The sequence below is a fragment of the Bos javanicus genome, chromosome 7 (assembly GCF_032452875.1).
Source record: "Bos javanicus breed banteng chromosome 7, ARS-OSU_banteng_1.0, whole genome shotgun sequence".
NCBI lineage: Eukaryota > Metazoa > Chordata > Mammalia > Artiodactyla > Bovidae > Bos > Bos javanicus.
Window position 1 is genome coordinate 94626929 of NC_083874.1, and position 23314 is coordinate 94650242.

At 41.5% G+C, this 23314-nt stretch overlaps 1 protein-coding gene across 1 annotated transcript in view; it reads left to right on the forward strand.

The window, feature by feature from the left end:
* The window catches only part of RHOBTB3 (Rho related BTB domain containing 3), a 58225-nt gene that overhangs the window by 28760 nt on the left and 6151 nt on the right, over nucleotides 1–23314 (forward strand). Inside the window, exons 7-11 of the mRNA XM_061424422.1 lie at nucleotides 3668–3780; nucleotides 7116–7236; nucleotides 12502–12675; nucleotides 15368–15534; nucleotides 21530–21626. Of these exons, the coding sequence (XP_061280406.1) occupies nucleotides 3668–3780; nucleotides 7116–7236; nucleotides 12502–12675; nucleotides 15368–15534; nucleotides 21530–21626 (672 nt within the window). The remainder of the gene's footprint in view (nucleotides 1–3667; nucleotides 3781–7115; nucleotides 7237–12501; nucleotides 12676–15367; nucleotides 15535–21529; nucleotides 21627–23314) is intronic.

Sequence of the window (23314 nt, forward strand, 5' to 3'; positions counted from 1 at the left end):
TTCTTTACCACTGAAGGAGGAATAATCTGAAAAGTGAGCCCCGCAGTTTCCTGGTCTTGAGGAGTAATCCTTAAATGGCATACAATTGTAACATTCTTATGATACTGTGTACAGCCTTTATGCTGGCAAATTCCTGAGTCACAGGATCTCAGATGGATAGCAATTGAAATCTTTGTAAGAGCATCAAGAATTTAGCTTTGAGCTCTTCCTGCCACAGATGGCCCTTAGAATTTCACATCACTTATTGAAATGCTGCCAGGGTAAATGAATTTGTGGAAATGAGCGTAGTATTCTCCAGCTCTTGAAATTATTCTGTGATATGCTCTTTTCTGCACTGCATAAAAGAACAGCTGAATGCACATGGGTAGATCATGCTCTGTAAGACTAAGTAAATTAGTGTTCTAAGAAGTTAAAATCACAATCAGTTACATAGGATGACATCTAGAGCTCTGCTATAACATATAGTACTATGCCTATTGTTAGCAGTAGTGGAGAGGGCAATGGCACCCCACTCCAGTACTCTTGCCTGGAAAATCCCATGGACTGAGGAGCCTGGTAGGCTGCAGTCCATGGGGTCTCTAAGAGTCAGGCATGACAGAGTGACTTCCCTTTTCACTTTCATGCATTGGAGAAGGAAATGGCAACCCACTCCAGTGTTCTTGCCTGGAGAATCCCAGGGATGGGGGAACCTGGTGGGCTGCCATCTCTGGGGTCGCACAGAGTCGGACACGACTGAAGCGACTTAGCCGCAGCAGTGTATTAAAACTATGTTAAGAAAATGGAACACATGTTAAATGTTATTGGGGCTTCCCTGGTTGCTCAGACTGTAAAGAATCTGCCTGAATGTGGAAGACCTGGGTTTGATCTCTGGATTGGAAAGGTCCTCTGGAGAAGTGAATGGCTACCCACTCCACTATTCTTGACTGGAGAATTCCATGGCCAGAGGAGCCAGGGGGGCTACACTCATGGGGTCACAAAAGAGTCAGCCATAGCTTAGCACATAACACTTAATGTTATTACCACAAGAAAAGAAAAGAAATCTCAGTCTTATTATTGCTGTATTTGACACCTAAGTGTCAAAGATGATTTGATTAGCATTTCTAATTATGGCAAGAACCCGGTCATTAGAGTGCCCTTATAACCTAGGCTTACTTTTCTTTTCAGTTGTTGGATCTTTCTGTGTCTGTTCTCAAACAGATTAATATCCTGTAGGAATTTACCTATTGCTAATCTTAATACACTTAGATTTGATGCTTGTTTTCTTTCTGATACTCTTCTGAATGGAGATACTGTGTAGGTGTTCTTTAGTTAACATAACTTTACTTTTAAGAAACAATATCTGTGCTCTCCTTTAACTTGTGTGAGTATCAGTCAGAACTACTTCCATGTACTGTTTGCTGCATGCCACTGACCCTGGGTTTTGAAAGTGGATAAAATGTCTAAAGGATGAGCAATAGTCATCAGCAGTCAATGCACGCTCGAATTTCCTGGAGGCTTTTAAAATTGATGTCTGGGCCCCATCCCCAGAAATGCTAATGTAATCCATCTGGGGATGGCACTTTCTCCAATGGTATTTTATAAAAGATCATCCAGGTAAATGTAATATATAGCTAGGGGTGAGAATCACTGGCATAGAGTGAATTTTCTTGAACTGAGGTCCCTTGGCTTCTAAGGGATCCTTCTCTTTTATGTAGACTTTACTGGCTGTGTGTGCATGGGAAATTTTCTAGAGCAGTGATCCAGAGAATTCATCAGATTGTGAAAAGAGTATGTGACTTGAAGTTAAAAATCATTCTTTGAGGAAGAGGAAAACAAAAAGCATAGGCTTGTTCTAGACTGTACACCTTGGGGAATTTGAGGAGGGAGAAGAGCTAACAGTGAAGTCAGAAAAAGAGTGCCCAAAGTTAAGAAGAGGCAGGGGTGCCCTGGAGCTAGCTAGTGCCAACGTGTGAGAGGCAGTGGTATTTACCTGTTCCTAAGGGTGTGTTCGGAGAAGGCAATGGCACCCCACTCCAGTACTCTTGCCTGGAAAATCCCATGGGCAGAGGAGCCTAGTAGGCTACAGTCCATGGGGTCGCTAAGAGTCGGACACGACTGAGCGACTTCACTTTCACTTTTCACTTCCATGCATTAGAGAAGGAAATGGCAACCCACTCCAGTGTCCTTGCCTGGAGAATCCCAGGGACGGAGGAGCCTGGTGGGCTATGGGGTCGCACAGAGTCGGACATGACTGAAGCGACTTAGCAGTAAGGGTGTGTTCTGTGTTGTTGTATTGAACTTGGCCATGGTGGGAGCATGTACCCCGCAGAACAGCAAATGCCCCAAATGAGGACTCTCCTTCCCCCACCCCTCTCCCAGGATACACTGTAGTAGTCATGAAGGACAGGTAAGGAGAAGTTTAAGATAGGCAAGGATGCCAAGCGCTGCAGGGCTCAGCTCTAATGAGGCCTGAGAGCAACTGGACTGCCAATCTGATTCTAAAAGATTAGTTTTGGATCTCCTTGCTACAGCCTGGCGGCAACTGCCTAATCTCACTGGTTCAGTAAATGTTCATTCCGTGCCCTCTCCACTCCCCAGTATTCATGAAGGCACCTGGCAAAGTTCTGGATACCTGAAGGGAAATACCAGAAGAGAAAGACCAAGAGCAAATAGAAAAGGATCTCAAGTTACCCAGAGACATAAATCAGCTAAATTCATACCAGTTGTTAACTGCATAGATAGAACTAGAACCTGGGTCTCCCAACTGTGCCCACCCACTCTGTATCTTTTTGAGTTGTATTTTTAGGATTTAGGACTGTCTATAAGGGATGGGCTGGATGGGGGTAATCTCTACAGAAATGCACTTTTGGAAACTTAGCTGCATTGATAATAAGATTCACTTGATGTGGAAAAGGCCAATTGGGAGTAGGGAGGCTAGGTAGGAGACTGCTGTGGGCCAAAGAGAGACGTGTTTGGGGGAAGGGGAGACATTTTGCTGATCCTGGACAAGGAGACTGTAAGGCACAGAGGAAGAGGGGCTGACAGGAGTGAAGTGAACCTAAGAAGAGACGGCTTAAAAGTGGGTTGGTGTGAAAAGGGCGAGAGGGACCGGGTGGGGTGAGTTTTCTTTTTTTAATGTCCCAGTTGTGTGGTTCTACAGAAAATTATCCAGCTCTCTTCTTCTGGTTGGTTCTGTAAGAACTGGCTATGGAACATCCTCATCGGACCCTGACAGTGCATGAAACCTTCTGAATGCATTCTGTTCCTTTGCCTGCTTGTAGTCACTGCCCTTCATGATTGGTATCACTGAATCCAGCCTTAGAAAGGACGGAATCCGCCTCATACTCAGAGCAAGTAAATCAGTTGAGTGTTGGCCCTCTTGTGATGGGAACTCATATTCTAGCCATTGCTGTTATCATTAGCTCATCGCCTGTTCTATAAAGAGGTGGCAGCTGTTCAGGAAGAAGACTCCAGCTTTTGAGAAATAGTTTAGGTGAAGGGAAACTTTTTTTTTTAAATGTGAGAGCTGTTTAAATGTTTTAGTGTAATTGTAAGAATATATGTTTGGTAAATAAAAATTAAAAGAAAATACTAAACAAAAAGAAAGAGGAACATTGATACTCAGTAAAATATTTATCTTTCTTCCTGCTTTAACAAAAAATTCAATATATATTGATTTTTTTTACAGGTGCCTTCCAGTGGGAAGAGTTAGAAGATGATATCAGGAAAAAATTGAAAGATTCTGGAGATGTTTCAAATGTAATTGAGAAAGTTAAATGCATTTTAAAAACACCGGGAAAGGTAAATTAGTTTATTGTAAGTTACTTTCTCTGAATTATAACTGGTATACTAAGGTGAATATACTATGGAGTCATGAGGAAAGTTGATAATGTATTTTTTTCCTTAAGTCTATTTTTTGCTGTTTAAATGTTTTAAATATAAACACGTGATTTCTTGCTATCTCTGATTTTAATTCATGTTAGAATTCAAATATGTATGAGTCATGTCTTTAAAATGTTGGTTTGTGAATTCTGTTCCCTGAGACATTCCCCTGGGACTCTGGGAATATGCAGTCTATGTTAAGAATGAAGGCTGTTGGATTTGCCCAGTTATAGTCAGGCTTATGGGAGACGATGCTTCCTCACTGCTCACAGTTTCATTCCAAACAGTTTTCAGGGGCATGGCAGTCTCAGTGTGTGTCTTTTTCAAGAGTTCCGAGAAATTTCCTTGACTAGGTGGGCAGCTGAGGGTTTGTTTCTCATCCAGTATAGAGTTCAAATCATATGTTAGGTTCAAAGATTATAGAAATATAGACTTTGTATATGGTCATAAACTACTGCCCATGAAAACCCTAGTAACTGAGATTTTGCAGAGTCTGTAAGAGCCTTAAGAGTAAATCTGTTCACTTTTAAGATGACTACATTAAACAATTTAGCCAAAATCTTATTTCAGATTCTGTGATAAGCAAATCGGCTACAGTAGATAAAAAGGCAAGTTGTGTGCACTGCTTAGCAGAATAGACGTTTATGTTAAGTGTAAGAAAAATGATTATTTCTTTAATTTTTTATACAGATGACTGCCAATGCTACAACCTAAGTTTATTAACATTTTAAGTTAATGTTTCAAAACTGCACTAAGTTTTTATAAAGATTCCTGACTATTCTTTAAATAAAAAAAAATGATCTCTTTTTAAACAAAATATGGAATTAAAGGATAAGACCATTCTTTGCTTGTTTTCATAGCACATTGAAGCAGGTATACAGAAGCTGGCCACTTGTGCAGGTGTATGGCAGGGTAGTAGCTCTTATAGCCTAATTCAGCTAAATAATGCTTTTGTAGAAATGTGCATTATAGACTTGCACTCTGCTTTTCAAAAGTTCTCTACATGAACTTGCTCACAGACCAGTGAAAATACATATATTCTGTCCAAACTTCTGCCCTTGCTTTTTTTTTTTTTTCTTCAAATTCAAGGCATAATTGGAAGTTCTTGGTGGCCTAATAGTTAGAATTCTGGGCTTTCGTTGCTGTGGCCTGAGTTCAGTCCCTGGTCAGGAAATTAAGATCCTGCAAGCCATGTGGTGTGGCCCAAAAAAAAAAAAAAAAATCAAGGCTTGGAAACAAGGAAATCTGTTATACAGATGCAGAATCTTTATATATTGATACCTAAAATACATCTACATGCATTCATGATGTACAAATTCGTAACCTTACCTAAATGGTTAGGACAGAAGTGTTGCCTGTTGTTCTAAACCTGAGCTTTTCCTTGGGTTGGATTCTGAACAGTCATTCCTTTCAGTAGCAAGAATAAAACAACTTCTTCTTGGGGAAGGGAAAGCTGGGGCCTGTATTAGTCCATGGAACTGAATTAAATCCTTCCTTTGCACAGGAGGACACGGGTTCTTGTGTGCTTTCCTCCTGTGCTTTCCCGGGGGTCTCTCATCTTTGAGTATTGGGAATCAGGAAATACTCCGTTTAAATTGTGTCTGCCACAAATTACCTGTGGCTTTGAGTAAGTCTTCTCAGGGCTTTCTCTAGAATGAGGGGTAAACTAGGCATAGTTTATCAGGCATAGTTTATAGGATTTACTGAATCCTAACCATTCTAACCAATCCTAACCATGAAGAACTTCCATCTATGCCTGCTAAGTCACTTCAGTCGTGTTGACTCTGTGCGACCCCATAGACGGCAGCCCACCAGGCTCCCCGTCCCTGGGATTCTCCAGGCAAGAACACTGGAGTGGGTTGCCATTTCCTTCTCCAATGCATGAAAGTGAAAAGTGAAAGTGAAGTCGCTCAGTTGTGTCTGACCCTCAGTGACCCCGTGGACTGCAGCCTTCCTTCCAGGCTCCTCCATCCATGGGGTACAGTTTATCTCTAGACTGATTTCTGAAGCCCCTGCTAGCCCTCAGGTTCTGATGATGCTTTTTGACTGTTCCTGTGCTTTATGTGTAGGAGTCCCCCAAGTCCTCACCCCCAGTTCCTTCAGTGTGTATTAAAGAATACTGTGTATAAGAACTTAGATTACAGGAGCAGGGTTTGTATAATCCTGTTTTGGTTGTCTGTTTTGCTCATGGATATCATCCTGGAGTGTATGTTCTTCTTTGAGAGGCAGGATAAGGTTTTTTTCCTTCTCGCCAAATGTTTTAACTTCCCACCCTAGTAGATTAACTCAGAGTGGGGAGTAGGTGCCTGTTATTCTTATTGCTAATGTTGTATGTACACTTGGTTATTTCTTAGAGATAAAGCTTTCTGAATTTCCTGTCTAGCTGAGCAGAGGGTCAAAAGTTCTGACCTGGCCTGAGGTTCTGAGAGTCAGCCAGGGAAATGGGTGATGGAGGAAGGGAGAGGGGCTGGCTCTCATTCCCTGGGGCTCTTTCCTTCAGAAGGGATTGTCTGAAGGATCACAGAAAGGGTACACAGAGCACCAGATCCTAAGTGGGGAGCAGAGGAAGGCTGGAGATGCCCAGCCTTCTTCACTGTTAACTGGAGGCTCCAGCTAGGAGTTGGGAGAGGACAGATCGGTGTGGTCATGGGACAGGGTTTCTAGAGCTCCAGATGAGAGATGCAGGCAGCCTCTGATAGATTCCAGCCATCGGGACTGTGGGCAGGAGAGATATTTGGGATTATAAGGTTGTAGATCAAGATGCCTTAGTTCCTCACTCCCAGGTGTATTAACGTTGAATCTAGTGAGCAGTAGAACTTGATGTGATCGGTGAAAAATATGTGTGTTTTCTTAATTGCAAATTAAGTTCTGTGTATATATTTTCATAACTAGTGAATAGACAAGCAGGTTGTATATGCGAACACGTTTTACTAGGCGTTCATATGAGGCCGGGCTACTGCTGTCTGTTTCCCAGGCGACAAAGGTCCGGGGGCTTCAGCGCCCCTCATCGTCAGTTGCAGACTCTTCACTTAGCCAGCTCCTTCGCTGCTGTGAGTGCTGCGTAGTGCACTGGTGCTCTCGACAGGTAGCAGATGTAGTTCTCGAGGGCAGGTTTCCACGAAAGCTGTGACCAGAGATGCCATAGAGGGGGTAATCATTACTCCTTTAGACAGCAGAGATTTCCACGTTCTCTAAGCAGATTATCAACGCATATTGTATAATATTTCCTCTCGTATTTTTATTTCTCCTTATAGTTTAATTGCCTAAGGAACTGCAAAACCTATCAAGCCAGAAAACCTCTGTGGTTTTATAACACTTCCCTCAAGTTTTTCCTTAATAAACCAATGCTTGCTGATGTTGTCTTCGAAATACAAGGTACGGTTCAGTTTTTACCAAGTTCATCATTTGTTTTAATTTCTTGTTTTAACTTTCTGTTTCAATTTCGAGTATTTTGGGTGAAGGAATGACTATTCTCTATTGTAGGATGTAGGTTAATAGTACTTGAATTTCTACAAATTTCTACAGTTTCTAGAAAATTTCATTTTCTAGGGAAATGAAATATTTTATTAAAATAAGAAAATGAATTTATATTTTCCTTAGTTTGTTGTTACTGTTACCCAGTGCTTCGTTAACTTTTAGGGACTAGCAGGGGATAGACCAATGTTACAGATCACCCACTTGTGTATTTTGTTTGTGTATTTCTTTAAGGTCATAGTTTTTAAATCATTTGAAACTAGCCCCCTCAACATTTAACATTACGTCTAGTTTATGTTTTCAGCTCTTTTCCTTTTTAATTGAGCAAAAGGAACTACTCTTGCTTAGGGTCAAGCCTGGCTTACATCAGGCGTCTGTAGTTATCACTACATTTACTTCTTAATGACACTCAGAGCAATTGCTGCTTTTTAGCTCTGTTGGAAAGTAATGCTCCCTAATTTTAATAAAGATGAGCCCTTTTAATGCCCATTATTGTTATTCGCTTGGATACTTTGTCACTTTAGTAGATTGAAAGCATAGTCTTAAAAATGAATTGTGAAATACCTTTAATTAGGAAAGTTGTTTCCAATGAATTAAGTACACTTTCAGGTGGGCTGTTAATAAAAGGAAGATTTAATTTAATTTTATGGTAGAAATGTACGGCAGCTAATAGTACCTTACTTTTAAAAAATGTTCACCAGAAGGATTTGTTTTGCTTTTAACTCTGGTCACTTGCCAAGACAAACTGAATTGGAAACTTTCCAAGGTGCCTTTGGGTAAGCGGCTGCTAGTAGCTGCAGTGTGAGTGTGGGCTACTGAGAATGGGACAGTCAGTGACCTTGAAATTATGTAAAAAGGGATTCGGAGAAAAGTAGGCTCACAGTTGACCAAATTTCCTTATAATTTGCATAGGAGGCACTGACACCAATTATTGTACACTATTATTTTGCAGTATTATTTTAATAATATTGTATATTATTTTGCAATGTTATTTTAAAATAATATTTTTAAATATTATTAAATAATAGTGTAAGATATTATTTTACAATAATATAGTAAAATATTATTTTAATATTTTACACTATTATTTTAGTGTAACCTGTTGAAAAGAGTTTCATGGGGAGTGTGCAATGCATGAAAATATATGTTACACTGAGAGGAGAGAGGGCAGTGATACAGAGAACACTCTCATAGCCTGCTTTTCTTTGGTGATCCCACCCACCGACCCTTCGCAGGCACCTGCTTGTACCCCACCATGGGAGCAGCCGGACCTGAAGAGCCCCCGTAATGCCTTTGGATACCACGTGGCAGCTGCTCTAATGCCCTTTGTAGTCTCCTCAGCTCAACACCCGAGGCCCCCAAGGGAGCCAGGAGTGGACAGGAGCAGGAATGGGTGAAAGCAGGGGCCAGCGGGACCTCTGCCATCCACTGGCGGAGAGGCCGCCTAGCTCTGAGGCGTGTGGGGAGGGCAGCTCCCAGAGCCATGGTCACTGCCCTGGGGAGGGTCTGCAGCCCTAGCTCCAGCCTTGGCTTTGCTTTCCAGACAGTGTGTATGTATCCTTGGGCCGGTCCTCCGTATGTCCTCCTGGAGTCTTCTCATTTGCAAAGTGAAGACCGTCAATCATGTTGATTCTAAAAGGTCCTTTCTAGTGTTAAGCTTGATGAGACGGTAGTGACAGAGCAGGTCAGGGTTTTGCTTGGAAGCATTTTTACTATTTAATAGGTTTGGCTGTGTTACTTTGCTTTTCGGATCCTCTGTTTCCTCACTTGTGAAACAGGGATGCTAGTTTCTACCTGGGAGAGGGTGACTGGTCGTGCGGATGGAGATGATGGTGCGTGGAAAGGCACATTTAGAGGCCTCATAGGCAGACCACACTGTGGTTTTCTGTGCTGAATCCAGGGCTGCAGCAAATCCTTTTTAAAAACTGTTCAGACATCACTGACAACTGACTGGAGTTGACATGAGATATAAAACTATGACTGAAATAGTCATCAAATGTACACATATACAAATATATAAATGTATACAGTGTGTATGTAAGTTTGTGTCTTTTTCCATTAAATAAAACTAGTCACAGTAAACTTTTGGATATGATGTAGAAAGATATGTTTCCTTTTGACATTTGAATCTGTGCCTTATGAAAAATACTATTACAGAGCTACATTCTGTCTTGTTTACTTAGTACATATTCTGAACCTCTCTTGAGCTAGACAAGTTTCCTGTTTTCAGGATAAAACAAAAGAATGATTCTAAAAATTTCATTTTTGAAACTTGGCAAGTAGTGTGAAGAAGGTATGAAAAATGTAGTATTTTAGTATGTAATAAAAATAAGGATCCTTGATAATCTGTGCAAAGTTACTAGAAACTGAGCTTTAACTGTTGTTTCACTCTTAAAACTTTTCCGAAAAAAAAAAAAAAAAGTAACAATTTAATACTACAAAGGAAAGTTACTTTAGGTCTTGATGTTTTCAAAGGACATATTTATCTGTTAACTAGAAAACTAATGTCTTTTTCCCCCTGTAATTCTTCAGCTCTAGCCTATTGCTGTTGTGTAAATAATCACTACATTATTTTCATTTAGCATGTTTTATACTTTGCTTTTATATATATATATATATATATATACACACACACACACAGTGTTTAAAAATGTGGCTGTACTGAGGTATTGTATTACAGTCTCACAGTAGAACAATTTATAACACCAAAACAGTAGTTTGAAAGAGTGAGAAACAGAAATGGATATTTTCTTGATTGGAGGTGTAGTGATTTTTCAAACTCAATTCCAAGCTTGAAGTGGGCCTTGAAAATGCCTGAAGGCCCTGCGTGTTCTGTTCTTGGTTTTGTAACTCCATTGTAACCACAGTTATCAACAGGAAGTTTCTGTTCAAGTTTCAAGGTTACCCAAGTTTCTTTCCCATCTACTTCTATCTACTAGGTGTTTTTTGTTTTTTTTTTTGCCAATCTTAAATTCCTCTGCTTACCCCAAATTGTTTATTTAAGCCATACTCCTATTTTTTTTTCTTTTTTCATGGCTCCTTATTTAAGATTTTAGAATCTTCAAGTTGGAAGTCAAATTGCATTGCCTATTTGAATTCTTTGTTAATTGCTGTGTACACATACATCCAGCACACTTTCATTGTGGAAACTGGTCACCCCCCGACCGATGGACACTGTAACACTGAGGGCGGGTGACTGAAAGTCAGAGAGGGGGTCAGGAAGGGAGGCTGCCTGCTGGTAGGTGTGGGGACCTGGCAGGAGAACTCCTAAGACTTCTCCCTGCACGCACGGGAGATGGGTCTGCGCGGGTGCCGGGCAGTGAGCACAGAACTGGCGCTGTCGTGCATTGCATGTGGATCCTGAGGGGCTATTGGCTTTGGAGAAAGCACTAGGCTTACGTGGAACTTTTTTCCTCTTTTTTTCTGAGCCAGAAGATGTTGTGCTTGGATATTAAAGAGCATGAAGAACCCTGTAACTAAATATTTTGGAGAAGAATATATGCCCCTGAGAAGTATGAGATTTGGGGGCTGCCGGATGCAGACTTGTGGGCAGGGCAGAGTAGTCTGGCTCATAGAGCTACTTTCTGGAGGGGGAGAGTTTTGTCACTCACACTGGCTGTGGTGTCTTCCACCAAACTAAAAGTTTGGCGTCTCCACACAGATATAAAGAACAGACTTCTGTACTCTATGGGAGAAGGCGAGGGTGGGAATGATTTGGGAGAATAGCACTGAAATGTGTGTATTACCATATGTGAATCAGATCACCAGTCCAAGTTCGATGCATGAAACGGGCACTCAGCACTGGGACAGCCCAGAGGGATGGGCTGGGGATGGATCGGGAGGGGGTTCAGGATGGCGGACACATGTACACACCCGTGGCTGGTTCATGTCACTGTATGGCAGAGCCACCACAATATTGTAAAGTCATTAGCCTCCAATTAAAATAAATTAATTTAAACAAACAACAGAAAGGTAATAAAAGTTTGGCGCCTCCAAAGCGAGGTAGCTCCATATTTCTCACCTTTGTACATTCATTCCAAACGTGGTGGTTGTCACGTGGCAGATGCTTGATGGTGATCTGTTGATCTGATCTAGACTGAGCTGAAGGCTGGCTGTAGGTTCGTGGTTTCCTCAGGAGGTGGGAATGGTGAGCCCCAGGCTAGCTGAGTCCCGTCTGCAACAGCCGTGGTCCCTTGGCATGGTAGTTGGAGGGCTTAGCAAGTTTCTCTGGAGAGTCAGTTCAGTTTTATGTGCTTCAGTGAGGCATATAGGCTGAAAAGTGAAAAGTGAAGTCACTCAGTTGTGTCCAGCTCTTTGCGACCCCATGGACTGTAGCCTGCACCAGGCTTCTCCATCCATGGGATTCTCCAGGCAAGAGTACTGGAGTGGGTTGCCATTTCCTTCTCCAGGGGATGTTCCCGATCCAGGGATCAAACCCAGGTCTCCCGCCTTGCAGGCAGATGCTTTACCCTCTGAGCCACCAGGGAAGATATATGCTGAGGGGCCTTTAAACTTTAAAGCAGCCCTGGCCCTCCCACAAGCAGGCCTTATTCATCTAGGAAGGGGAGGTTCCCTGTGGAGGTACTGTGACAGGGAGGAAGTGGGGGACTAGATCATCCATCCTCTTCTGAATTTTCCATGAAGTCTGAAATGTTGCTTTGGCCCCACAAGAGTTTCCCTTGCCATTCTTGCTGTGATCTATGAACTGCTTAGTCTAAGCATGATTTATTTTCCTGTTTCTGATACATGGAAGCCCAGCCAAGACTGTACTGTGAGTAATGGCTGTGTTTCCTTGGGAGGGCACTTGGGCCAGGGTGGGTAGTGGTATTTCAAGCCAATTGTAGAGGAATAGATGTTTTGTTATAAAAACATGTAGCAAAATATTTCGTTTCAGTGTTTCTAGCTTCAGGAAATAAAAACTAAGTAACAAATAATTGCCTGACTTGCAAATTGTTCCTTTCAAAGCCAACTTTTGAACTCTTTTAATTTTTCAATTTATTTAAAAAACTAAAAAGTCTCTGACTTTTAATCACCCTCACATCTGGTTTCTGAATATCAGCTTAGCTGTGCCTAATGCAGTACCATTCTGATTAGAAGGAAAATTGCTAGAACAGGAACTCAGCAAGCTTATGGCCCTTAGCTTTGTTTCCCTGTTGAACCTTACAGGTACGACGGTGCCGGCCCACAGGGCCATCCTGGTGGCCCGGTGTGAAGTGATGGCAGCCATGTTTAACGGGAATTACATGGAAGCAAAGAGTGTTCTGATTCCAGTTTATGGTGTTTCCAAAGAGACTTTCTTGTCATTCTTGGAATATCTATATACAGACTCCTGTTGCCCAGGTGAGCCATTATACACGTTAGATGATGATGATGTTCAGTCTCTAAGTCATGTCCAACTCTTTGAGACTTCATGGACTGTAGCACGCCAGGCTCCTCTGTCCTCCACTGTCTCCCAGCCTTCTCTTTGCTCAGATTCGTGTCCATCGAGTGGACGTGATACTACCTAACCATCTCATCCTCTACTGCCCTTTTCTCCTTTGTTGGGCTTGCCTCGTGGCTCAGTGGTGAGGAATCTGCCTGACAATGCAGGAGACATGGGTTCAATCCCTGGGTCGGGAAGATCCCCTGGAGAAGGAAATTGGCAACCCACTCCAGTATTCTTGCCCGGAGAATCCCATGGACAGAGGAGCCAGAGGCGGGGGCTACACTCCATGGGGTCGCAAAAGAGTTGGACACAAGACCTAAGCAACAAGCACATGTTAAATAGAATCTCATAATTCTTTCTTTCCTGATAATCCATTTTGAGACATTGCTTTCTATGAAACCTCTTTTCATTTAAGGTTTGTGGGAGCTGACATCATGGAATGTGCCAAGCAGGTGGAGGTGATGTTGGAACAACAGAGAATTTTCATAGTCAGTTCAAGTGCAGGAGTGGTGATTGGGTGCCTCTTGTGGGCTCTCAGACCCTGGGATAAGTTCACGTGTCTCTGCAGCGCCGACAGCACGCTGATCATGGCAGGCCCTCTGAGGTGGAGGGGTCTCATGGTACTCAGCGGCTACTCCACTGCCGCAGGTTAGGGCGGAGAGCTCCCCAGAACACTGTGCTTTCATGAGGAGAATAGGGTTGGGCAGCCACTTTTATGGCTCTGACTTCTGATTGAGGCACTTTCAAGAAATTTCAATATTCTGAGATTCCTGTGGTTGTCACTCTAGCCCAGAGGATGGCCTTTTTCCAACTTTTAATACTAAAAATGCTGCCTTTTTTTTTTTTTACCAGCTGAGCCACAAGGGAAGCCAAAATATCAGTTTAATTAGAAAAGTCCAGTAGGCAAGATCTATTGCAGTATGGAAGAGTAACATCATACTCTCCTAAAGCAGACTTATCCAAAAACTTTTCTTCAGTGGTTTAAAATGCCCAGTGGACTGTAGGATTTATTTCCCTGTTCACCGACTGTTGACTGGGAACTGTCTGTGGCAGCTGCAGAGTGGACCGGGTTTTGCAGGTTCCCTGGACCTGGAGGCATTTTAGATAAACTGCAGAATCCTTGCGACAGACCCGGAGCCTTGGGATGCAGTCATGGAAGCCCCTTTTAACTAGTTTTTTTTTATCCTTTGACCACCAGATGGCTCCCGCTGCAGATACAACCAGAATAAGCCCCAGAGGTGGAGTCCAGGAGCCTGAGGCCTTGGTTATCAGGACCAGGCCAGGCACCCTGCCAATATAAAAAGGAAATACACCTTTCAGACCATACCTCTCTTCAGGCTGACTGCTTTAGTTTTACATTCAGAAATGTTTGTTATTGAAATCTCCTGAGTTTTAAATAAGTCATGAGCCCTCTAGTGAAAAGTTTTAGAAATTCCAGGACAGAAAATTCTTTTAATTGAATCAGTTCTGGTCTTGCAGCCATCTATAGAATGTTCTGGAGTCAGTTACAGTCATTAGTGTTAGAGACTGGCTTATCATTGCTGTTTAGTAAAAATGAAAGCGTTGATTCTCATCAGAATGTCTGTTACTGGGTATTTTATTATTTTGGTATTGGAAAAATTTGTATATTAAAATATTTCAGTGGATTTGGAATAATAAGGAAATTTGTTTTCTCAGTCGCCCTCTCACTAGAGTAATCGAAGCTTTGGATTTTAAGTTTTATCTTACTAATTAGAAAAAAATGCTCATAAAAGCAGCAAAACTGTAAGACAAAATACTTTAAAAATGGTAAAAGGTGAAGTGTGAGGGGGAAATGAGTCAAAATGAATAAACAGAAAGTTAACCTGCATACTAGAATATTTGCACTGGGAGATTGCAGAAAGGAAAATAATCTGTTCATTTTGATAAATATTTATTATATACACTATTCTTGGTTCCTTGCTACATTTAAAGAGGGACAAGAAAGAATTACATGAAAAAAATCATTCGACATACAGAGAAGTGTTTTAAAAAAAAAAAAACTAACAAAAAAAACCTGGGTGACTGCAGGGGTTTAAGGAAGGGGGATATTTTAGTGCTTAATGGGTACAGAGTGTCAGTTGAGGAAGAAGAAAGTTTTGGAGAAGGGAGTGGCGGTGATTACTCACCAATGTGAATATACTTCATGCCACTAAACTAAGCACTTAAAACGTAATGTTCTGTTTAACTTAAACTTTGTGTTACGTTTATTTTACCACAATAAAAGCCAAACAAACCCAAGCCAGAAGAAAAAATCGCAAGGATTTAGTATAGCTAACAGACAGAATTGCCCATTAGCCCTGGAGTTGGTTATTAAGGGCAACGGTAGAATCTCTTTCTCTAGAGAATTAAAAACAACAACAACAACAGGTTCACTTCTGAGTCCAAAAGCGTGAATGAATTCCACTTAAAACGGAGTCATCGTTTAGACTGCAGACTCAACTCCTTCAAGGCCTTTTCTAGGCATTCTCTTTGACACTGCTTGGTACAGTCAGCACTTCTTCATTTTTGCTGTTGTTCTGTGGCTAGGTCAGAAAGGAGACTGTGTTATTATTGCCCATTCTCTCTTCTTTGCCTTCCTTGCATCAGCCGGCATTTTCCAGGCCATGTGCCTCCTGATCTGTGCGGAGATGTACCAGGTGTCCAGACTGCAGCACATCTGTGAGCTCTTCATCATCACCCAGCTGCAGAGCATGCCAAGCCGGGAGCTGGCGTCCATGAACCTCGACATAGTCGACCTGCTCAAAAAAGCCAAGGTAATTGGCCCCTACATTTCTGGTTGGTTGATTTTTCAAAAAAAAAAAAATTATATTACTTCGAACATTTTTTTGTTTGTTTCTCAAGAGTTCCATTACCCTTACGAACTAATGAAAATTAATGGAAAAAAAAATTGAAGAAGGAAATGGCAATCCACTCCAGTACCCTTGCCTGGAAAATCCCACGGACAGAGGCACCTGGTAGGCTACAGTCCATGGGGTCGCAAAGAGCTGGACACGACTGAGTGACTTCAGTTTCACTTTTTCACTGATGAAAATTAATTTGGAAATTTGGCTACATGAGTAAATGTGCCCTGACAACACATCTGCAGATAATTCGGAGCATAGTGTTTTTGAGCAATGCTTGTCGAAGGAGATAGTTGCCAATATGGAATTTTCCCAACTGAATGGTGGTCCTTGTTCGCGTCAGTCGTGTGTGATGCTGTATTGCTCTGTACAGGCAGTAGAGAAAATAGAACTTCCCTTGAATTTCCCTCAAATGATCCCATCATAGGATTCCTGAGAGAAAAATGGAGTCATCGTTTAGATTGCTGACTCACTCCTTCAGGGCTTTTTTCTAGGCATTCTCTTCGACACTGGATGATTCATACATACTGATAAGCGATGGTTAGTCTGAACTCGTTTATTTGTTCATTCCTTCATTCTTCCGTATGCCTGTTCACTTCATGAGCATGTTTTACAGTTCTGCTTGTTTGCTGGAGGTGTTGACGGACTTGTCAGTTCCTTCAAGCATCTTTCACTGAAGTGTCTCAATGTGTGAGGAGTTACTCTAGTATTCCATGGCCTGCCCTGAGACAGCCGTCAGGGCACAGTGATCGACTCTGGACTTACATTAAGCTGAACCTTCTGTTTTTCACAAGAATGTATTTGGTCCATCATAACAGATGATCAGGACTTTGTGAAATGTTATCTGGCATACAACATATTGGTTGTCCCTATCAACTTTGACATCCAGAATTAGGAAAATATGACAAGTTTGTCTTCATCCAAGTTACTAAGACAGAGCCACGTAAGGGGGCTCAGGACTGACTCTCTGACAACTAAAAGCTTACCTCCGTGCTCTGGGTGTCACTCACTCGGTTGTGAGTGACTCTGCGACCCCATGGACTACAGCCTGCCAGGCTCCTCTGTCCCTGGATGTCTCCAGGCAAGGACACTGGAGTGGGTTGCCATTCCTTCTCCAGCCTCCGTGCTGAGATGAATTCATTAATCCCTGTGTCCATTTCTGGGAATGGAAGGGAATTCATTTATAAAGCATCTAGGTCTTCTCTTGTTATCTCCATAGCTATTTTTCATTTCTCTCATAATCAAGTCCTCAGATCAGATGTATTTAATATTACAGGAAAAACAAATTTTAAAGAAGAGATTAACCTTTATCTGTCTTTGAAATATAATTACATTGAGCTTGGGATTAATAGCTATTCTCTAGATTTAGGTTAAAATTTCTTTTTTATCCTTTCTAGCATTTTCACATTCATTTTTGATGTATCATTTTCATACATTCTAACAAGTCTTTCATACTTTAAAAAAAAATGTGCACAAGCTTTGTTTTCCTTATCTTGTAGTACCTTTTATATAGTTCACGCATAAGAGAACTCTCTGCTTGGTTGCATTGATTTCTTTAAGTGCTCCTCCCCAACACACACACACCCCACACGGTTCCTCGTGAGAATTATGATTGTATTGTCAGAAATTCTTCCTGACCTATTTTCCCTGAATGTGCAGTTTCTGACTGTGTGAGTAGTATCCTTATTTTTCCCCTTGAATTTTTAAAGTCTAAGACACCAACTCTGCTTGAATTTTACTGTTTCTGAAGACTTTTCTGTTTGCTAGCATTAAGCCTGCTTTCGCTCATTTTCCTTTAGTCTGTTCCTGGCAGTCCCTAATTTGCCAACATGAATCAGAAAAAGGATCAGTTTTCTTCCCAGTTCTCTTTGAAGTGCCTAGGTTGAGGTTGAGCTTTGCCAGCCAGTTCACCTGTTGGTCAGACTTTGGTTGACCTTTCCCTCGTTGCGTCTCTGACTTCTGTCTTTTGGCACAATTAGCCTTCTAGTGGCTCTCTGAATAATTGAAATTTGCAATCCCTCTATCATCTCTGCTGGTTTTGTATTGTATATCAGGAAAACATCATTCATACTTTTAAAAAAATTTTAATAGAGAAAGGGGTCACAAAGAGTTTTAGGCAGGAGATGATTACTTATTTTTTAAAACATATTTATTTATTCTGGCTGTGTCGGGTCTTAGTTACAGCTTGTCGGGTCTAGTTCTCTGACCAGGGATTGAATCCGGGCCTCATGTATTGGGAACGTGGAGTCTTAGCCACTGGACCACCAGGGAAGTCCCACATCATCCACAGTTTTGGTACAGATAAGAAGATTTGGTATTCTCTGTCTCACTTCTGCTGGAACTTTCCTCTAACCTCTCTCAGTTCTTTACCATGATTGTACCTTCAGATTCATATATTTCCGTCAGGTTGGAATCTTAACGTGCAACAAAGGCTCCCCTCCCCGGCCCTTAATCAGATCAGTTCCTTTGGATCGAGGTAGAGATGCCCTATTCCTCCTCTCCTTTAAACCTTATCTTGGCAGACTTTGGTGACTCCTATGAAGTCCTATTTACTCTCATATTAAAGTGTTACGTTCAACTTCTTGTAATCTGTGCATTGATATTTGGTTTCTTCAAGCCACCATTTTTGTTTTTGACAGTTTCCTTGTGAGTTTGCTGGGGGTGAGGGGTACTTTCTCCATCATTACTATTCTTCACAGGGCTGTTAAATGTTGTAGCATTTGCTTTATGGTATTTTTTAAAATGTCTTTACAAATTCCATTATTTATTTCAGTTTGAACTGTCCTCTCGAGTCAGTGTATATTCTTCCCAAAATGTAGTTTTTCCAGTGGGATGCATTTCATTTCTTGCCAAGAGCCCATAATTATAAAATCTTAAATCTTGTTCAAAAATAAAATTCTGCCCTTGAACCATGCTTTTAATAGCCAGCTATTCATTTCTGTGATCTCCCTCTCTCTTGAAGTCACAGCCTGTAGGCAGTGTTCTAATCAGTGAAAACATAAAGTGAAAAAAGATTGTTAAAATGTGATATAGTATTAAATGAACTATAAAATCTCTTATAATTCAAAAATTCCGATTTTGTATAATTAAAATCAGGGCTTCCCTGGTGTCTCCGAGGTAAAGATTCCACCTGTCAATGCAGGAGACATGGATTCAATCTCTGGGTCAGGAAGATCTCCTAGAGGAGAAAATGGCAACCCATTCCGGTATTCTTGCCTGGAAAATCCCATAGGTAGAGGAGCCTAGCAGGATATAGTCCATGGGGTCTCAAAGAGTTGGACTCAACTTAGCAAATGAACAACGCCAACATAATTAAAATCAGAGGGACATTTGAATTTACATGTTAAAATATACCCACATTATAACTTAAAAAGAGTGGTACTTGAGTTTCTTCAAGATTTGAGATTACAAATCTGTTTTCAATGTAGTATTAGTTACTGCTTACATGTGCTTTCCTGACAGCTCAGATGGTAAAGAGTCTGCCTGCAATTCAGGAGACCCAAGTTTGATCCCTGGGTTGGGAAGATCTCCTAGAGAAGAGAATGGCTACCCACTCCAGTATTCTTGCTTATATACTATTTTTGAGTATAACAAGAATACTGGAGTGGGTAGTCATTCTCTTATCTCAAAGAGAGCTAGGGCTTCCCTGATAGCTCAGTTGGTAAAGAATCCACCTGCAATGCAGGATACCCCAGTTTGATTCCTGGGTGGGGAAGATCCACTGGAGAAGGGATAGGCTACCCATTCCAGTATTCTTGGGCTTCCCTGGTAAAGAATCTGCCTGCAATGTGGGAAACCTGGGTTTGATCCCTGGGTTGAGACCATCCCCTGGATTGAGACCGTCCCCTGGAGAAGGGAATGGCTACCCACTCCAGTATTCTGGCCTGGAGAATTCAATGGATTACAGTCCATAGGGTGGCAAAGAGTTGGATATGACAGCGACTTTCACTTAAGAGATCTATTAATATATTTAGCCTAAAGGTAGAAACAACCTAAATTTTTATCAACAGATGAATGGATTAAACAGATGCGATACATGCAGTGAGATATTACTCAGCCTTAAAAAGGAACGAAGTTTGCGTACATTATGACATGTGTGTGTGTGTGTGTGTGTGCCCAGTCGCTCAGTCATGTTTGACTCTTTGCGACCCCATGGACTGTACCCCACCAGGCTCCTCTGTCATTGGAATTTTCCAGGCAAGAACACTGGAGTGGGTTGCCATTTCCTCCTCCAGGGGATCTTCCCAACCCAGGGATCAAACCTGGGTCTCCTGCATCTCCTGCATTGGCAGGCCAGTGGTGCCTCCTGGGAAACCCATGTGTGTGTGTGTTTTAATTGGAGTATAGTCACTTTACAATGTCATGTTAGTTTCTGCTGCGCAACAGTATGAATCAGCTATATGGATATATATATATCCCTTTCCCTCTTGAGCTCCATCCCCCACACCCCATCCCAGAGCACCTAGGTCATCACAGAGCACCGAGCTGAGCTTCCCGTGGTATATAGCAGCTTCCCACCAGCTATCTGTTTCACACATGGTGGTGTGTATATGTCAGTCCTAATCTCCCTATTCATCTCAACCTTCTCTTCCCCCATGTGTCCACGTCTGTTCTCTACATTTTATTCCTACCCTGCAAATAGCTTCATCAGTACCATTTTTCTAGATTCCATATATATGCATTCATATATGATCTTTGATTTTTTTCTCTAACTTACTTCACTCTGTATGACAGACTAGATTCATCCATATCACTGCCAATGACCCAGTTTTGTTCCTTAAAAAGTAATGAAGTTTTAATGCGTGCTGCCACATGGATGAACCTCAGGGACCTTATAGAATAAAGTAGAATAAATCAGTCAGAAAAAAGACAAACAGTACATAATTTTGTATAACCTATATGAACTACCTGGAATAGCCAAACTCAGGGAAAATAGAGCAGTGGTTGCCAGAGACGGGGGTTAGGACAAAGGGGGAGTTATTGTTTAATGAGTACAGAGTTTCCGTTTGGGATGATAAAAAATTTCTGAAAGTGGACAGTGGTGATGGTTGCACAATGATGTGAATATACTTAATGCCAACAAATTGTACAAACTTAAAGGTGGTTAAAATGGTAAGTTTCATGTGACGCATATTTTACCACAGTAACATTGAAAGCCTCGCATTCCAAAGTTGCCTGCAGCAAATTACTGTAATCCGAATTGCGTGGTTGGATGGATTAGTCATGGGTTGGAGGTGTCACTGGGTTGGCACCAAGGTGATGATGTCATGGCCAAGTTTCTGAGTTTCCCTGTTATTAACTTTTGGAACTCAGGATGATAAATGTGCTGGAAATCCTGCTCAGTGCAACGTACATGCCAGTTATAAGCAGCCATTCATCCATAACCTCACAGAAATACTTACATGTTAAAACCAATACCCTTAGATTGATGACATTCCCTCCTCAGAATATTCTTTGGTTTTCTCTGCAGGTGAATTTGTTGAGATATGGCCAAGTGTATACCTTTATTAACTCTGATCACCTCTCTGCCACACAGATAGAAGTGTAGTTCGTGAAGGCCATGACCTTAGATGAAAAGCTGAAATGAAAATCCTCAAGAATCTCCAGTAGACTTTGTTACACACAGATGTAGTCATGCATCTGCTTAAAAGCCTTTAAGCTCCTGTGGCCACCATAACTGTTTCTTCATTCGATTTGGTTTCTTTATTGATGTGATTTTATTATGATTTGTTAGTAAGGCTCCCTTTTCCTGCCTGCTGTCAGAGTGGGCTGAAGGTTGCATCGTGTCCAGACACATTAAACATGGAATTGGGCCCTCTGTGAGTTCTCCTGGACCATTCCCTCGATCGCATCATCATGTTGATGGTCATTATGTACAATATTATTTCCCTTTACATTTTTCTTGCAGTTTCACCACTCTGATTGCCTCTCAACCTGGCTGCTTCATTTCATCGCCACTAACTACCTCATCTTCAGTCAAAAGCCTGAATTTCAGGATCTTTCAGGTAGATTGCTAATTAATGTTTTTTGGGGACAATGATACTCTTTTTCTTAGATTTGAGACATAATTTGTAGGAATAGTAGTTTTTAAAAAGTAAGTCAGTGTGAGACATTCCCTTTAAGTATACAGTGTGGTAATGAGGATTCTTATAATACCTGTGTTTCATAAGAAGCTTGACCTGTGTTGCACAAGACACGTTCTAATGCTGGTTTCGTAGCTCCCATCCATTTTTAAATGCGTTTTTTTGTGAATTAGATAAAGTGGCCTCACATGGTATTTGGTTGTGATAAATGAGATTTGGTTTTAACCATCTAAGTCAGAAACGACATTTAAATAGTTAAGCTTTTTAAATTCTCTTCTTATAAAGAAAAATTTACCCCGACTTGTACTGGTTATCTCCTGTCCCTGTATACATCCATCATATTACTTGGCAATAATAATTTTTTTATTGATCAAAGAGCGTTGCAAAGTTTACTGAGCAAAGGGTATACTTAATGTGATCTTTTAAGGTAAATTATAGAGATTAAAACCAGTCAAACGGTGAGCTTCTGAGTGCTGCGTAAGATGAAAGAAAATGAAAATAGAAGAGTCATCAAGGTAGTCAGTTTAGATACAGTGGTTCGCTCATGTTATTGCCTAGAAAAGAGTCAAGGAGCAATCAAGTTATTGATAAAAAGGAGAAGGTAAAGGTCTCCCAATCAAGTAGTTTGAGATGCTAAGCAGAGAAATCTCCCTGGCAATGGCCAAAGGTCTTGCGAGGTGGGCGGGAGTGGGGTGGGTAGCAGAGAGGAGGGAGGGGTAGGGGCCAGAGCTTGTTGTTGAACTCCTGCCAGCCACCTTCATCCAGAGTACTTCCCTTTTTACCTGTGGAAATCTTAGAATTCTATGTAAAAATTGGCTTGTAAAAGAGAATCTGATGCTAGATGTCCACCTCTCTTGTTTTCATTCACCTATTCATCGCATAGTTAGGGAAACCAAGAAACACACAGTCAGTTTTGGGCAGATGTGTTCAGCCAGTCAGCACACACTGGATGCCTGTTGGGAGCCTCTTTCATAGAATCTTAACAGTGCAGGAGAGGAACATAACACATCATAGCAGGAACAGTAGATATTTGCTGTTTACTTTGTGTAAGAACCAGAGTTCATTCTTAAACATAAGGCATACATCCCCTTGCTGTTAGTAGGGGGCATTCTTACACAGTTATTCTTTAATCAGGCAATTAAAAATGAAATAAATGGACATTTTGATTTTTGGGCCACCTATAAGTCACCTTAAGTCAACTTCATTCGTGAAAGACAAGATGATTTTCCGATTACTGTTCTGCTTAGAGGTATGATACAGCTTCCTAGGTGGCGCTGGCAGTAAAGAACATGCCTGCCAAAGCAGGAGGCTTAATAAGAGATGTGGGTTCAATCCCTGGGTCGGGAAGATCCCTGGGAGGAGGGCATGGCAACCCACTCCGGTATTCTTGCCTGGAGAATCCCATGGCCAGAGGAGCCTGGCAGGCTACAGTCCATGGGTCACAAAGAGTTGGGCATGACTGAGCGACTGAGCATGCACGAACAGGATACCCATGGAGTACCATTGCAACTTAGGGAGAAAGATGTTCTCTGAGTCCTTTGAGTTATTCATTTTTATTTTATTTTATTATTTATACAACTGCCTATTAAGCATGTTATGACCACCTGGCA